At 34.6% G+C, this 15,003-nt stretch overlaps 1 protein-coding gene across 1 annotated transcript; it reads left to right on the forward strand.

The window, feature by feature from the left end:
• The first annotated feature begins 437 nt into the window (after window positions 1–437).
• LOC127106498 (GATA transcription factor 19) lies at window positions 438–4,745 on the forward strand. The gene is made up of 11 exons (XM_051043782.1): window positions 438–842; window positions 929–1,024; window positions 1,107–1,240; window positions 1,642–1,743; window positions 1,869–1,983; window positions 2,238–2,294; window positions 3,015–3,083; window positions 3,419–3,472; window positions 4,079–4,159; window positions 4,317–4,388; window positions 4,465–4,745. Exons 1-11 carry the CDS (start codon window positions 675–677, stop codon window positions 4,504–4,506), a joined length of 990 nt encoding a protein of 329 aa, XP_050899739.1. The 5' UTR covers window positions 438–674; the 3' UTR covers window positions 4,507–4,745.
• Window positions 4,746–15,003: the final 10,258 nt, after the last annotated feature.

The following is a 15,003-nucleotide window of genomic DNA, read 5'->3' on the forward strand; positions in this document are numbered from 1 at the left end:
ATGTTTTTTATTGGAGAAATTAATTTATATTATAACTATTGTTGATTATTATTTTTATTTTAAAGTATTTCTCTAAATTATTTTTGTATTTTTAAATTTTTAGATAGTTGATGGATACTACGGACAAAAAAAATTAATATATAAATACGATAATAAAATGCTATATTTTATTAGTCATTATTATCGTAATACCTATTTTATTTTATTCAATTGTCCTTATTTAAAAGACAAAATTCTTAATTTTAAATATCAACATTTTATTTTTTTTCTTCTTTCCCAATCTCTCAAAAAAAATTATATAATTATTTAATACAATTGAAAAAATATAATCATTATTTATTTTATAATTAAATAATTTATTTTAAATTTATATATGCATAAGCAAATAAAATTTACTAGTAGTTGGTCGTTAAAAGGAGTAGTAACCCACGAGAGACTGCAAAGAAAAGATTTGAAATTGTTATTGAAATGCGTGCGTGTGTGTAAGGCAGTCTTCCCTTGACTCTTTGTCTAGGAAACACCACACCACAACTCAATTTTTCTTTCCATTTTCATTCAACTTATGTTTTTTCTAATTCACTTATCTCCATATTATATTCTCTACTCTAGGGTTTTCCCATCCCAAACCCACTCAATTTTTCTCGACCAAGTCAGTGATCACTGATGCTTCAGTAATGGAAATAGCGAATTCACGTGAGGATGGGTTAATGCCACACTGTTCCAATGGAGCTTCGCTTTCTGATGAAGGTGAACAACCTCACCCCATTGTTACACGTGCCAGTGAACTCACCATTTCCTTTGAAGGCGAGGTCTATGTTTTCCCTTCCGTTACGCCACAAAAGGTTCCTTTTACCTTCAATTCATCATCATAGTTAATGGAGAAGACCTTGTAATCAGCCTTTCATCACCCCTTTATACTGAAATGTAGGTGCAGGCTGTATTGTTACTCTTAGGAGGGCAGGAGACACCCAATAGCATCCCCACCGCTGACTTTTTGGTGCAGCAAAACTATCACGACATTTGGGTATTTCATTTCGAAAAGATGCATTTCAGTACTAATGGCTTCTTAACATGTTATTAAGAGTTTTTTAAACTTATGTATGCAGGGAATAAATGATCCTTCGCGTAATTCAAAGCTTTCGCGGAGATTTGAGTCACTTGTTAGGTTCCGTGAAAAACGAAAAGACAGATGTTTTGAGAAGAAAATTCGGTACACTTGCCGTAAAGAGGTTGCTCAGAGGTAGTTGGGATCCATTTGATGTTTTCTTGTTGACATTGTTGTTTCATATTTTCTTCTTTTGTATTGTAAATTGGTGTGGCAATTACAATCATTTGGAAATTTGAAACCGGTAAAAAATACATATTTGTCATCAGCTAATTTGAGATTTAGCAAGTAGTTGGTTCACATTCGTGCTACTGCTTCACTACTAAGCTTGTATTGATGTTGAATAAAGTCTATCTTGGTAATTAGGAATGTAGCATTATGTCTCTAAATGTTTGTTGTTCCTATCTTGCACGGCATTAAAATATGTGGGATTTCTGGATTTCTTTTTGGAGTTTTTACTTTAGACGCCAACATGATATGCCTGTCGTCTCAACATTGGATGCTTTTGAGATTGATGATATTAATTTATCTAATAGAATGCAACGGAAGAATGGACAGTTTTCATCATTGAAGGAAGAGTACAGTTCTCCGGCTGAAAACCAGGATTCTAACAATGGTACACCTTGCCCAAAATCTACGTGAGTTACAAAGTTATATAATTTGTTTGAAAGTTAAGGATCAATAATATTTACCTTTTCAGTTAAAGTTATAAATATATATGCTAACACGGCTATTGTTTTGTTGCATCTCTGCCATTTTCAAGTGAGCGTAGATGTCAGCATTGTGGAATTGGTGAGAAGTCTACTCCAGTAATGCGCCGAGGACCGGCTGGTCCAAGATCTCTATGCAATGCCTGTGGGCTGACGTGGGCAAATAAGGTACTTAGTACTTACTATCTTTTTATTAGCTTAGCTTAGGATTATATTTTTGTCATTAATTATTGCAACTGTTGTGCTCCAGAACTAGGTGTTACATCATCTCTCATTTTTGTATAGTTTTTTTTTACCTTTATTTTATACAAACTAGAATCCATGGCTTAAACAAGAGCTTTTGTCCCTTGTAGTATCATCAAAGTTCATATTCCCATCTTGCCAATTACTGATCTTCATTTGTACGGTTTGTTAATATGAAGGGAACGCTGAGAGATCTCAACAGAGCAGGAAGGATTGCTTTTGAACAGAATGAATTGGTATATTTTTCATTTTGCATGTTGTCACTGGATTCATCTGTTAGAAAATAACCAAGATAATATGTTATTCATCCTACATTACAAGAATATCCAGGGCATGTCTGCCATTCATATTACCAGGCCCAGATCATGTTTGTGTGTAACCAGGATTTTGGATCTTCTTGGGTTCTAACATCACATGGCTGTACCATTTGATGAAAAAGAAACATCAAACGTCTCATCAATTGAATCGATCATGTGATGATCTCACATGCGATGATCCGAATCCAACCAGCATATATTCGAATGTTATATATGAACTTGTTCCTTTGAAAAATAGTTGCAGTATGTTTATAAACGGTGCATGCGTGGATATAAATGGTGGGCGGTCTATGGTCCAATCGATAGACTTTGATACCATATTAGAGTTTGATCTAACTCATCCTTACAAAACCGACTTATAAGATGACGGGTGTCACTTTGTATAAACTCTTTTAAGGCTCTATCTTTAACCAATGTGGGACTTGTGATCTTCCCAATACTTAGAAACAACTTCTGTCTATTTTCTACCTTTTTTGTTTGGATTACTTGCTCAAGTCCAATGAAAATTAGTGTGTAATCCATCCAATGAAAATTAGTGTAATCCGCTAGTGGTCACCAATTTGAAGTTTGTTGACATGACTTGTTCTCAACTAAAGATGCTTGGAATTTCAAGGCTAATAGTATTCCTTTTATTTTTAGGATACTTCAACTGACCTAAAGCCTTCAACAACAGAGCCAGAAAATTCATGTGCAGCGCAGGACAAGGAGGTATCTTTTTCTCTTGAACTTTTCTTCTGAAACTAATGAACAATTTTGTTGGTACAAAAGATGTAGCTGTTTCTCTTACTTCTTATTTTCTTGTGACATTGGTTGTGTCCCTTTATCTTTTTCCAGTCTCTTTTACGGGTGTTCAGAATACCCGGAAGAGTAGCGCAACCCCATGTCAATATATTGTTTTCCTTGAGGGTCCATGACACAAATGTTTTGTTTTTCCAATCTATCATTTGCTGATTTTTATTCAAATAGTTGAGTACTCTTGTTTGCATGTCTGGATTCTGATACTAATGCTAATTTTATGTTGTTATGGTGCTTTTAATCCCCAGGAAATAAAGGAAAGCCTCCGGGAAACAAAAACTCCTGAGATGATAGATGAGCAGGTTTGTATTAGTGTAATCATTATATTTTCTGAGTTAAATAAATTAAACTAGCCTCAAGGCTATTATGGGGAAATTTGACTTGTTTGCTTGCTTGCACGGGATTATGTAATTCAATACATTGAATAGATTAGATAATTGAAATATGCAAAAAATAACAATCTGATCGACTTTTGCAGAACTCAAAATATGTAATAACATATTTTCTGTGGCCTCTTAAAATTTGTTTGTAAAACTCAACTAAATGAAGCAGATATCACTTGAGCATACCTAAGTCTCATAATATGAAGTTCTCAACTCAAGTTTAGTTTTCTTTTTCTCTTCCATTCATTTTCTATCAGGAGCCGCCAGTCAATTAGTTAGTTTCTTCCAGAAAATTGAGTCCAATTCATGTTACCAAGAATGCAAGTTTTTGGATTAGTGTATTTCATGCTTAATTACTGTCTTTAGCCCCATGTGGATGATGATGATAATTCTGTCTAGTCTTTTGGCATTCTAATATTTTTATTGGGATCTCAAAGTGTTGTTGTTTCAAGAACATACCTGATTTTTTAAAATCCAATGTTGAACATTATGTCATTTTATTGAGTAGTTATAATATGATTACAGTATATGCTCGAATCTGCTGAAGCAGTTATTGACAACTTGTCCATCCAAGTGGAGAACAATGCTCTTGATCTGCATGAGCAGGTAATTTTCTTTTACTTTTTTTTTACTTTCCCTTCTTCAAACGATGTATCCTTCGGACAGGGGAAAATCATGGAAAGGGCTAAGGCGATAGCTGATAACAGCCCTAGTATTAAGACATTATTTGATAATTCATGTTTTATACTTTTGAGGATCGCAGGATAAGACAATGGAGGATCTTGCTGATGCTTCTGGGATCGAATTTGAGATTCCTGCCGGTTTTGATGATCAGGTATCCATCAGATCTTGCTAGCTTTTAGCTATCAATTACTTGTTAAAAATTTTGTGACACGAGTTCTGACACACAGGTTGATATTGATGATCCCAACCTGAGGACTTTCTGGCTGTGATCTGAAGACATTGCTGTGCGCCGAGGCATTGTTAGTTTGTGATGGAAAGAATATTGCGGCACTGGTTCAACTAACTCTAGACTTTTGGAGATGGTTTATTTTGTATAGACAAACTATTTCTGGAAGCACTGTGAAATATATGACCGTAGAGACTTAATAATCTTCATACATGATAGTTCTTGTACATCCCATGCGATCCTATTTAATTTATATATAATGTGAATAGTTCAGTTTTCTTATCCCTTCACTTATGCCCACTGAGTTTGCTTTCTTTGCTGAAATCCTTAACCCTTTTTTTCAAGTTATAATTGAATGGGAGAAGCATATTTATTAATCTCTTATAACGGAGCGGTCGACTTCGAAAATTGAATAGTGGGATAAATTATTTTTTTTACGAATTAAAAAATTATATACACATACATAAAAATTATCATAAATGAATAAAACAATTTTTAAATTATGATATTAAATAAATTAAATAATCATTATTTTATAATAAATTTAAAATTAAAAGTCTTAACTGTTGCAATATATTATACAGCTGGGGTTGGGATTCTATACCTTTAAAGCCCCTTACCGTTGGTGACTTTGTTCCTTTTTCACTCCAATAAATATTCTCTACGTCTTAAAATAAAAATAAGGTTGTTGTATATGGATTAAAAAAAAAATTATTAAATAATTAATTGGTTGTTATAAATGTATAGAATGATGTAATAGTTTAAAAATAGTGTAGATAATATTTATTAGGGATAAAGTTGATAAAAATTAATTAATGATACATTAAAAACATAAAAAGACTATTATTTTGTGACAAATTTTGTTAGGTAAAAAGATTCTTATTTTAGGAAAGAGGGAGTATTATCTCTCATCTATATATTTTATTATATTGATTTATATATGTCGTATTTAACCTAAAATTATCAAAGATGCCTAAGAGGAAAGGTACTCCATCCACTCCCTACACAAATGTACACATGTGATTTTAAAGACTTTTTCCAATGAATTAAATTTAATACTATTGTTTGGTTTTCTTTTCAATGCATTAAATTTAACACTATTATATATTTTTATCCATATATTTTCCCACCACTTCATCTTCTTCGTTGTTATCTGTATTTTCTCTACCTCTTCATCTCTCGCGTTTTCAAACAGCACTCTGCCTCTTACTTCTTGTGTGGTGGGTGGCCGCTTCAACCAGACCGCCCGAGATCGCGCTGTGAGAAAGGGGAATAAGAGAGAAGTCGGGTATTGACCTGATTTTCGACTTTTACACCAGCATTAAAATATTAATTTGCACAGCTAAAATGACATTAAACCGAATGAGATGACAAAAATCTATTTCAACTTAATTAGAGATTTTGAGTTTGAGTTTGAATTTAATTTTTGATTTGAAAGATTACTTTTCATAATTATTTGCAGAGCATATTAAGTTTATAAAAAAATGTGGGAGAAAAGTTCTCGATACATTAACTATAAATTATTTTCTATCATTACACCGTCTCATAAGCCAAAGAGAGTTGGGAACCACAAATTGTACATTTAAAACAAACCTAAATGATTTAAGTTAGCAGGTGTGGTTTGGTAAAAAAAAAGTTAGCAGGTGTGGATGACACCTTAAGAGAGATGAAACAAATATAACATCTTCAATAGACAATAGTTTGTTATGAAGAAAGATGAAACAAAGATATTATCTTTAATAGACAATTTGTTATGAAGAATAAGAGCAAAATAGATAATTTGTTATGAAGAAGAGCAACGAGAATTTATTAAAAAGATATTATATGTGTTCTTCGATATAATCAAATACAAAGATAGAAAAAGGAAAAGACAAACGAGGACAACACATTTGAAGTAGGATGAGAGATGCTCTCATAAGAGATTATGAATGAGGTGTGTCGTGGTTTCTCATGGACCATAGTAGCCACAATTATTTTGTCCAACTCAAATTCACAAGATACAATCAAGTTCCGCATGTTAATTCAGATATTACTATATATATTAAAAAAATTAAATAATTAGAAATGAAAGATGATGGAATGAAGTTATGTCTTGTTATGGTAGAGCGATATTTCTGATGTAACGAAGTTGGCAGACATGTAAGGTTAACATTCAACGCAGAAATTAATAAGAAAAAATGATGAATAATATGCGAGTGAGAATGAAAGAACTTTATCTAAAAAAGGATGTGAAAGAACTTCATCTAGTAGAATCTTTGAGAGAATAAAGGACAAGAAAGTCTCTATAAATAATAAAGATTTAATATCAAGGAGGAATCTTGAAGAGTCAACCTCAGGTAGAATCTTTAAAGAATCTTCGTCCAACGTAGAAAATGAAGTTTGTTTGAAAGTATCTCACGAAGAAAAGGTAACAAAGTTATCCTCCAGGTATCGATTTCACTTAACTATAAGATCGTCGATCTGTTCCTTGAACCCTCACACACACACACGCACACACACACATACACACAAAAAAACACAAACACACACACTCACACATATATACATGCACATACACACATACACACACGTGCACATACACACACACACAAACACACGCCCACTTGCACACACATCCTAAGGGGAAAATTAGGCAAAAAAGGGTATCGCAGTAGATTGAAAATCCGAAAGAGCATTGTATACAAAAGTTAGGGATTTTGATGACAATAGATTATGCGCTGCCAAGGATCTGTGAATCCATTATTCCATTAGTGGAAATCTCGAACGGAAGGGATCAATCCAGTCACTCTCATCAGAAGCAGAGTACAAGGATCTATAAGACATAAAGGCTATAGCAAAATTGAAATTCAATGGGAATCCGAGATTTTCACATTGCCAATTTGTTTCTATGTTTTTTTTTCGCAATTGCCTCTTTTAGGAATTGCTTCCTTATGTAATCGCTCATTCACAGGCCAATTTTCAATCAATAAAATTTATTTTTCACTCCAAAGTGCTCCTCGTTTTACTTTTTCTACTTGTTTACGAAATGTGACTATTATTTCTAATAAATAGTGCATTGAAAATTTCGGGAATAACAATAAAAGCACTGAAAGAAAACTTGATTTCTACGTTGATCTTAAAGTGTATGAAGGGACAACCACGACACCCAATTGTTGCATACAGTGTCTAAAGACATGAGATCATGAAGGTCATTTAACCTAAGAGATCACGAGAATCGTCATTCGCCGTAATAATCACTTACAATTTACTTGCTCAGATTAAGCTTGGGGCATCTGAAGGTTCATACCAGGTTCATCCTCCAGCAGTACCAAGAACCAGGATGTTGGGAAGTCATGCTAGACACACCCATACCCTGTTAACCAGAAGCCTTGTAACCAAGCAATCTCCTTTGGTGTCCACCATACCAGACCTAAACTTGGGGCATCTGTAGACCCTCAAACCATTGCATAAATTGCATCATCATCTTGCATAAGCAATTGTTCATTGCATATTATTGCATCATGAAACGCATATCATATTCCATCGAGATGGAGCATTACACCATGTAGAATCAAACATGCATAACTGCATGAAAGTCTTTCTCGAAAGCATAAAAGAATTCTCCTTTGAGACAATTCTTCTTCCCCATCTGACAATATTATCATGAAGCTCTTGAGTAGCATTCCTGGCGGGTTTCCGAAATATCTCTTCTTCATGTTGCCTTTTGTAAGTACATTTTGACATTTCGTTAGTCACTTACCTTTTGTAAGTCCCTTTTGCTTTGTGTCAGCTCTCCCTGCCTTTTGCATGGAGAAGATTTTAGTGAGACAACTTACCTTTTGTGAGTTTATTTTGTGGCCTTTTGCACGAAATCACGTCTCGGTGCTTACCTTTTGTAAGTCTCCCCGTTGTCTCTTTTTTGAGACACTTGATGTAGGTTTGGTGAGTCCCGGGGTTTGGGTAACCATTGGTCGAGAACTTCATCCTCTCTATTGCGCATGCGGGACATAATGAGGTTTTCGTGCCTATCACAAAGTCCCCATCTATCAGAGCATGACATAGCCCATATTTGTCTGGAAAATCCTTTTAAAGTCTAGGTTTCACCTAGAAAATCATATTCAAACCTTTTATTTTACCTTTTGCAAATAATTGTGACCGTTTTTCAGTTGCTTACCTTTTGTGAGTATCCCTTTTCCTTTTGCAAGTTTTTCCTTGCCTTTTGCATGGAAAAAAGTTTGCTCCCTTTTGCACGAAGTCATGTCTCTTCACTTACCTTTTGTAAGTCCTTGTTGCCTTTTGCACGAGAAATTTATTCTTGACAAAACTTTTCACCTTGAGCACAAGATAAGAGACTGTATAACTGACTTACTCCATTCTTGATTACTTCGAAGTACTCGACGTGGGTTTGGTGAGTCCCAGAGTGGTAGCCATATTTTGTAAGTTCCACATGCCTTTTGCATGGGAAGTCTCTCTTTCACTTACCTTTTGTAAGTTCCCCTGCCTTTTGCATGAGAAGTCTATATTTCAGCTTACCTTTTGTAAATCCCCTGCCTTTTGCATGAGACGTCTCTCTTTCACTTATCTTTTGTAAGTTCCCCCTACCTTTTGCATGGGAAGTACTCTTTCAGGTTACCTTTTGTGAGCACCTTCTGCCTTTTGCAGAGGAAAACCCTTTTATTCCTCACTTACCTTTTGTAAGTACCCCCGACCTTTTGCACGAGGAATTCCATCTCAATTTGCAAGTATCCCCTGCCTTTTGCATGGTAATTTCCTTGATCACCTACTTGTTGTAAGTCCCTTGTAACTTTTGTACAAGAGAATTACCTCATCCTGTATTTGCCTTTTGCAAGCCCTCTCCGCCTTTTGCACGAGAGATACCCTTATTTCCTTTTGCATAAAATATTGCATTTGCTATTTACTTCACGAGTATTCCTAGCCTTTTGCTAAGAAATTATCCCTGCCTTTCGCATGAAAACGCCAACTCATTCCAGCTTCCTTCTTAACCTTTTGTTGAGAAGTTTTCTCATTGCCTTTCGCATGAGAAATTATTTCCATCTTCATGCGTCTTCTTAACCTTTTGTTGATAAGTTTTTTCTCAATACCTTTTGTATGAGAAAACCCTTCCAGCTTCCTTCTTAACCTTTTGTTGAGAAGTTTTCTCATTTCCTTTCACATGAGAAATCCCTTTAAACTGTCTTCTTAACCTTTCGTTAAGAAGTTTTCTCATTGCCTTTCGCATGAGAAACCATTTCCACCTCCATGTGTCTTCTTATCCTTTTGCTAAGGAGTTTTCTCATTACCTTTTGTATGAGAAATCCCTTCTAGTTTTCTCCTTAACCTTTTGTTAATAATTTTTTCTCATTACCTTTTGTATGAGAAATTTCAATCCCCAATAACCTTTTTGTCGAGGAGTTCTCACTACCTTTTGTATGAGAATTTCACTCCTAGCTTTCTTTTTGACATTTTGTCAAGGAGCTTCCCATCACCTTTTGCATGAGAAACCCATCTGTTTGATAAGAAGTTCTCGTTTCTCTTACTAAGGAGTCGTTGTTACCTTTTATACGAGAAACCATATCCTCAGTGAAGTCGTCCTTCACTTTCATCTTTCTTCTTAATCTTTTGTTAAAAGGTGATCACTGCCTTTTGCATGCGAGATTACATTCACATTCGTGTGCTTTCTTATCCTTTTGCTGAGATTTCCTCGTCTGCCTGTTGCATGAGGAAATATTACACCCTTTTGCTTTCCTTTTGCGCGTCTTCTCTACCTTTTATGGCACGAAATTAAATCATTTACCAGTTAAGTTGTGCTTGCCTTTTGTAAGACGTTTCCTCTGCCTTTTGCAGAAAATTTCAGTTTACCTCTATATTATTTAGTACTTGCCTTTCGCAAATACATAATATTTAACCTTCGCGAAATCCTGAGGGAATACCTCAATTATCAGTACATGCCAAAGCTTGTCAATGGAGGCAGACCAAAAAAGAAAAAGAAAATAAAAAAACGAAAAAGAAAGAAGGAAAAGAGAAAGATAGAAAAGAGAAAGAAGATCAATCATACTGCATTAGCATATTGCATACTTCATGCATGTCTAACCTTTCTTTCACAACTACCCATTTCCCCACAGATATTTCAAGCTAATTCCAAACAGCTGCCCTATACAGAACCTAACTCATTCATCCCATATCCCAGTGAAGAAATTCATTAAAACATATCTTCACATTACATTACATTTTTTCTTGGTGGATAAATTTTTCGATATTTTTGTATTTAATTCCCTCCTACCTCGAATGTCCGGGAGTCATTGCTATCCATACATGCATGTCCGAGAAGATTAAATAGAGGCAACTATCATACCTCAAAATTTACCCTACCATTCACAATGATCATCTAGGTCAACAACCCTAATCATGTGCATATCTTCATGGTTAATCATTTCATTTCCATAAGCATTGGTTTAATACAAGAGGACAAGTATCTTTGATTAAAAGCATGGTTGTTTGCACTTTGTGGAAGCTAGGGTTTCCTAGAAACTTAAGGTTGCTCAATCAATCAAAGCCCTAATTGATGGCACATTTGGTCCTTGTGTGTGTGCTTGGAGTTGATGATTCATTTGTCGTTTCTTGGTGAAGCAAAACCCTAATATGGGACTTTTCCTTCTTGTGGATACTTTTAACCCTAATTTCATATGGGACATCACTATTCTTTTGTGTATGGTGCATTGGTTTGTTCAAGCTCTAGTCAAGGCCTTTTGTCTTTGGTTCATATGAGATTTCATTGGTTGGATTTGATCCATTTCAAGTCCTATCATTCCATCTAATCATTTCATATGATCATTTCCACTCTTGATAGCTCACCCATTGGCTTTTTTTCTATTCAACTAGTTTCAAAACCATATCATTCATTTCCTTGGTTAAGGTATTGGTGTCTTGTGTTTGGTTCATTGGATAATCAATCAAGTCTTCAATTCAATTTCATTCACGTCCATTTCAATCGACTCAAATTACTCTTTCCATTCATACTTGTACTTTCCATCACAAGTGTCCATTTTCATTGCAAGATTACATTGTTTGGCCAATTTTGTTACAGTTGACTTTTGGTTAAATATTGACTTTTTGGTCAACAAGTTGACCAAATTAAACTCATCATTATTGACCCTTAAATACTTGTTTCTATACATTTTATCAGGTTTCATCATCAAATCACCGTGTCATTGTTTTGGCATGATTATGGGGTTGGTCCATTTCTTGGTCTAACCAACTTTTGGACCAAGGAACTTGGTCCATGACCAGGTCCAAAACCTAGTCAGACCAAATTTTGGATATCCTTTTGGACCTATATCTTTTTTTCCACTTTTTAACTTGTTTTCATTCCATTGATCCAAATACCACTTTCTAGCCAAGTTCCAATAAATCATTAACCAAATTTTCATTCAATCATTAAATGCCATACATAGGCTATCACACTTACTCTCATACAAAATTCTAAATTTATTCAAAGTTTCCAATTGACCATTTACAACATTTCATTACACAACCATTTCAACCAAAGCCACATTCACCATTACAGCCAATTTCCAATTAAAAATCCATTTCTATATATACAATTTTATAAGTACATTGCATTCATCCAAACATAAACCCTATAAATAATATCCAATTCCAATCAAAGGTCCAAAACATGACAAGTCAAAAACTATTCCATCGAGCATCACTCAAAGCATTCCACTGAATCCAAGAACAATCTAATGCACCTCATAACCATGTTCAATCCAAAGCATGCCTCCAAAATCTAAACCTCAATCATACCTGCAAAAAGCCAATGCAACAACAAACTAAATTCAGAACCAACAAAACTAAAAAACACTCATATTTCTTTCTCCTCCTCCTAACAGAACTTTTCACTCATATAACACTATAAATAACCTCAGAACTTCTAACAACACAAAACCTAACAACTATACAACTAATCTCCTATAACCATACACATAACCTAACTGAATTCAGAATTGCCCATAATTGTTTTCTAACCACTTGTAAAATCCATAATATAAACAAAAGGTGATAACTGAATCATAACACAAATTGCAACAAACTTCACAAATAGTAACAAAAACTTCTAACCAACTCAGAAGCATAACAATATCACCATCATCATCATCATCATCTATATAATTAGAACTCATCCCAATTTCAGAGCTCTCTCATTTTTTGCTCTCAAACTAAAATCTCAATCCCTCTCATTTTTTTCTCAAATCCACTCACCAAACTCAATCCTTAGATTCTCACAATATTTCACTAGAATCACTCTCTTCACTCTCACTTTTTGAACAATCTCAGAACAAATTTTCATCACCTTCAACTCTCCTTCAACCTCACGAATAAGAAAGTTTCAAAACAAGAACAGAAGAAGAAGAATGAGAAGATGAAGAGAAGAACGAAGGGGAGAGAGAGAGAGAGAGAGAGAGAGAGAGAGAGAGAGAATCGTTACCTGACATCGGTGAGCACTCTAGTGAGCCTTCGATCATTCTCTATTATTTTGCAAATTGGCGTTACCATAATGTAGGTCTTCGTGAGGGGAATCAAAGCCCCATCATGAGGTGGCTTGATTCCCTTCCGTTGCCATTTAATTTGAGAATCTTAAATTAAGGTTCATTAGACTCCCCTTCGATTTGCATCGCCCCTGTGAAATTGAGAAGATTCACTTGCATTTTCATGATCAGTGCTTGATTCTGAAAGAATTGGTGTTGTTTATTTGAATTTTAGAGAGCCTCCGCCGCCAAATACTGCCTCTGGCACGACGGAGGGAGTAACAAAGCAGGACTGAGTGAGGAGGGAGATATGTGTTTGATTTGAACTATAAGTCCTGGATTTTATTTGAATTCTTTTTTTTGCATGTGCGTTTTCTTATGATTCATTTAAGCACATTTAGTGTACATATTTGCATGTTGCTGACTCCATGACCACATCATTGTACACCCTATCAGTTTCCTTCCATTTTTATGAATGTGCTGAATTATCCATGTGGTTGATTATGTTGTAGGCCTTGGTATTGGGCTTATTGCAATATTGCTGAACAATGCATGTGGTGGCTTGTGCATCCCCTGGTTTCCTTATGATTTTGATTGGACTTGGTTCAAAGGCCTATGCGCCAGAGCTATGATTGGCATCCCCTTGTGGTAGTCCAAACCCCATTTTAATTACCTTATTTTCTTGTTTTTTTGGTATGTTTTCTTGATATATTTTGCACCATTTATTTTACTATGATTGCGATATTTTTTTACCATGAAAATGTGATATAATTTGACATTAGGTGTAAATTCTACTTAAAAATTTGGTTGATTTTTAATTCAAATTTTATCATTTGCATGATTGTCCATGATTGATTCCCATTTCTTAATGTGATCCATAATCCATGTTGATTGCCTTTGGTTCATTTGATCCATCCATGTTAGATTAATTTTTTGACCTAGTTTTAATTGTCCATTTAATTGATTCATTAATTTTTGAATATCATATATATTTAAAATTTTATTTCAATTTGATAAATGTATGCCTTGTATGAGTCACTTTCTTCCACCTTGATAATTTGGTTTATTCATGATTAATTGCCCATATTGATGCATTCCCATGTGAATTAATAAAATGTCATTAAACATGCTTCCATTTGATGTATTATTCTCACTAGTTTTAATCCATACTAAATCCATTTGTTTGTGTGATTACATGAACCATTGATATTTCAAGCTCAATCCAAGATGCTTTCCTATTATGATCTTTAATCATCATTTGCCTTGTATTGTTTGAGGATATCATGTCAATTGATTATTTTAGGCATGGTGCTTGGATTGTAACTTTTATGTTTCAATTACTTTACCTTTTGTATTGTATGGTTCCATCCCACATTGTGGGTCACATGTCCCCCCATCCCATGCAAGTGTAATAGCTTATATTCATATGCTTTTATAGCTTTCCATGCATGCTAACTAAAAAGGATAAAACCAAACGATGAAAAAACAATTTTCAAAAGACAAAAAGCACACTTGATCCAACATCAAGTGTTTTCCAAATAAACTCACTTCATAGCAACGCGGGTGATTGATCCAACATCAAGTATCTCATTCCATTATCCATATCATTCTCATATCTCTTATCAACCTACTTCTATCTTTACCTCCATTCTTCTTCACACACACTTTTTCACAATAAATTCCAAACACTTGATCCAACGTCAAATGTCTTTTCAAAATCTTTTCTCAATAATCTGGAATGCAAAAATAAGGTGTACGTACTTGTACACAATATTCAAGTACTTGGGTTATCGTTCGTACCTAGCTTGTGGTCCGATACTTGACTTCCTCTTCAGAATATCTAACAATAAAACGAGTTCAATCTGGTGCACTGAGAGAGAAAAAGAGTTGTTAGAATGCCTCTATCCTCTCAAATCCCGAGTATTCTGATTGTTAGCAGTACTTAGCCAAAGGTTAAATACTTGTCTCCCTCTAAGTACCAATGATTAAGCTTGCCAAATCATTTCACAAATCAAAACTTCCCTTGGATGAAAAAG

The sequence above is a fragment of the Lathyrus oleraceus genome, chromosome 7 (assembly GCF_024323335.1).
Source record: "Lathyrus oleraceus cultivar Zhongwan6 chromosome 7, CAAS_Psat_ZW6_1.0, whole genome shotgun sequence".
NCBI lineage: Eukaryota > Viridiplantae > Streptophyta > Magnoliopsida > Fabales > Fabaceae > Lathyrus > Lathyrus oleraceus.